Source organism: Phasianus colchicus, chromosome 29, assembly GCF_987193195.1.
Source record: "Phasianus colchicus chromosome 29, bPhaCol1.hap1.1, whole genome shotgun sequence".
Lineage (NCBI taxonomy): Eukaryota > Metazoa > Chordata > Aves > Galliformes > Phasianidae > Phasianus > Phasianus colchicus.
In genome coordinates this window covers 3,088,294-3,091,502 of record NC_143464.1, presented here as the reverse complement: position 1 = coordinate 3,091,502, position 3,209 = coordinate 3,088,294, and the positions used below count along the sequence as shown (strand labels likewise).

General features: G+C 46.7%; 1 protein-coding gene across 1 annotated transcript; it reads right to left on the bottom strand.

Annotated features, from left to right (window-relative positions):
* Nucleotides 1-1,831: 1,831 nt before the first annotated feature.
* On the bottom strand, nt 1,832-2,791 carry LOC149914643 (olfactory receptor 14J1-like). Its single transcript, XM_090126492.1, has one exon. It carries the CDS (start codon nt 2,789-2,791, stop codon nt 1,832-1,834), a length of 960 nt encoding a protein of 319 aa, XP_089982618.1.
* Nucleotides 2,792-3,209: the final 418 nt, after the last annotated feature.

Genomic DNA, 3,209 nt, shown 5'->3' with positions numbered 1-3,209 from the left:
GTGATGTGGGACCATGCCAAAGGACTTCCAAAAGTCCAGGGAGATTTCTGTACCACTCTGTGTAACTGATGTACTGACAAAGCATCCACATTATCATTCTGACCATAAAGAACCAGGACATGTATTGAACTGTGGGGAAAATACTGATTTCTCTTTTAGATCCTTGTAATATTGAGCTAAAGAAAGCATTGTAGATCCCAGGACTAAGGCTGTGTTATAGTAAAACACATCTTTTTACAGCACACACGAAGAAATTGTTTATTAGATTGATTCTTTGCTTACAAGTGGCACCTGGTAGATAAGTGTGTTTCTGTAACTTAGCAACCTTCCCTTCAGTACCCAGAGAGCTGTTATTGGAATGGTCTGGAGTTCAGCAAAGGAATCATTACCAGAGCTGCAGTGACGCAACAGACTGGGTCTGACAACAAGAACAGAAATAACAACTTGTACACAGGGGTAATTTGGGAAGTTATTATTAAATATTAGGGAAAAAAAGTCAGGACATGAGACAATAAAGATTAAATAGAAACATGGCATATCACTTGGATTAGAGTAAATAGGTAAGGAAGAAGAGGATGTGAAATCCTAACTAACAGTGAGCAGATGTATGTGTTGGAAATAATTTATATTATATAGAATAACAGTAAAATGTGTTGTGGGTTAGGTGCAGTTTAAAATAATATATTAACGTGAAAGGGACGCAGAATTCAATAGCTGATCCCAAGTGTGCAGAAAAAAACAAACAAACAACAACAACAAAAAACCCTGCATTGATATGTAGCCATTGACACACACAGTTAGTTGTCTTTGGGTTTTAAGCAAAGAAAGAATAAAACGCTTTGTGCCTCAACCCAGGAATTGCTGAGATGAGTTCTCTCCCCTGTCCTGTAGAGGGGCAGTGACAGAGCAGCACAGGGGGCACCTGGGAGCCAGGCAAGGTGAGCACAGCACAGCTGGGCGCTGAGTTCCAGGCTGATTTTGGGGTCCCAGCCCCGCAGCATGAGGCTCCGTGTGCCTTCCCCTCTGCAGGACAGCCCGGCCCCACCGCCCCACAGGCAGCCCCTGGCAGCTCAGTGCAGGCACTGTGTGGGGCAGCATGCGTGCAGTGGTACAGAGATGGGCCCCCAGCACAGCCCCTGACACCACATGTCCTCCTTCTCACAACACCTACTTCCTCCCCTTTAGTTCATCTTCCTCTTCATCATGGTGCACCCTGGCTCACCTTTTAGCTCTTTCCCCCCAGTTTGGCAAACTTCCATTGCTTGTTCTGCCACAATCAACAACTTTCTATCTTGGTCTGGTGTAAGTGCAAACAGTTATATCAAACCCAAGAACAAGTCCTTGCACCTGGTGGAGGCAAAAAAGTGATTTCAGAGCTTCTGTGAAACAGGATCATTGATAAAAACAGGGCTGTTCACACACCAGTCAAAGCTAAACACAGAAGTTTTACCACGAGCTCACACTGATTCCTTCTGCTAAAGTAATATATTGTTCAACCGGCTAATACATTGATCCCATTTGCTAATCAAGCCTATATCAGCTCCACGGTGCCTGCTGGCATCTCATTGGCCTGCAGACACAGAGGTGGAACATGGAGGCTGTGAGAAAGTCAGCACTGAGCCAGAGTTCATATGGGCTCCAGGAGAAAGAGAGCACGGTGATGCCTCAGTACAAGTAGAAGGAAGCCAAACATATGTGTAGGACCATGGTAACCACTAATGATAATTACACACACACACATATATATGAACAGCAAAGAAAAATGAAGTGATAAACATAAATAAATATTATAATCAGTAAGGAACATAAGTTTGTTATTGTACAGACTGAGTCACTTGTTGAGACAGATGTGAAGTTTATCCCTGCTGAAATGTGACCAGGGCATCATTTTCCTCACCGCATTCTTGAGCTCCTGGTTCCTCATGCTGTAGATGAGGGGGTTCACTGCTGGAGGCACCACCGAGTACAGAAATGACACCACCAGGTCCAGGGATGGGGAGGAGATGGAGGGGAGCTTCAGGTAGGCAACCATGCCTGTGCTGACAAAGAGGGAGACCACGGCCAGGTGAGGGAGGCACGTGGAGAAGGCTTTGTGCCGTCCCTGCTCAGAGGGCATCCTCAGCACGGCCCTGAAGATCTGCACATAGGAGAAAAGAATGACAACAAAACACCCAGATGCTAAAGAGGCACTGATCACAAGAAGCCAAATCTCTTTGAGGTAGGAGTGTGAGCAGGAGAGCCTGAGGATGTGGGGGATTTCACAGAAGAACTGATCCACAGCATTGCCTTGGCAGAGTGGCAGGGAAAATGTATTGGCAGTGTGCAGCAAAGCATTGAGAACCCCAGTGCCCCAGGCAGCTGCTGCCATGGTGGCACAAGCTCTGCTGTCCATCAAGGTCCCGTAGTGCAGGGGCTTGCAGATGGCAACGTAGCGGTCATAGGACATGATGGTGAGCATGCAATACTCTGCGGAAAACAAAAACAACAAAAAAAAGACCTGTGCAGCACATCCAGCATAGGAGATGTGCCTGGTGTCCCAGAGGGCATTGGCCATGGCTTTGGGGAGAGTGGTGGAGATGCAGCCCAGGTCGAGGAGGGCGAGGTTGAGGAGGAAGAAGTACATGGGGGTGTGCAGGCGGTGGTGGCAGGCTACGGCTGTGCTGATGAGGCCGTTGCCCAGGAGGGCAGCCAGGTAGATGCCCAGCAAGAGCCAGAAGTGCAGGAGCTGCAGCTGCCGCGTGTCTGCCAACGCCAGCAGGAGGAACTCGCTGATGGAGCTGCTGTTGGGCATCTGCAGTTCCTGGGCATGGAGTCCTGTGCGGAGTGCAGAAAATAATGACAGAAGTCAAGATAACTTGCAGACACTCTCCTCCTGCTATACTATAGAAATGTTTCTTTCTCTTTGAAAAATGTTCATTTAACTCCATAACTTCAATTTCCTTGCATGAGCTTTAGTGTACCTTAAGAACTAGAAGCTGAAAGAGCTCTTACTTTCCTCTCATTTCCAAATCATATCTCAGCTTCCTAGATAATTTCCTCTTACAATCAATTTCCATCCCTCATATCTTTATGCTGTCTGCACTCACAGTGCCCATCCCTACCTCTTTTCTGCCCTTAAATTTCTGTTAGAGAAAGCTGTCTGTTTTCAGGATAAGAGCATTATTCATGTCAGCAGAAAACGATAGCAATTTCAGCTGAAAGCACTTTAG

Bases quoted from the DNA above. Each gene is read 5' to 3' on its own strand.
- LOC149914643 (XM_090126492.1), bottom strand. From the start codon at position 2,791: ATGCCCAACAGCAGCTCCATCAGCGAGTTCCTCCTGCTGGCGTTGGCA.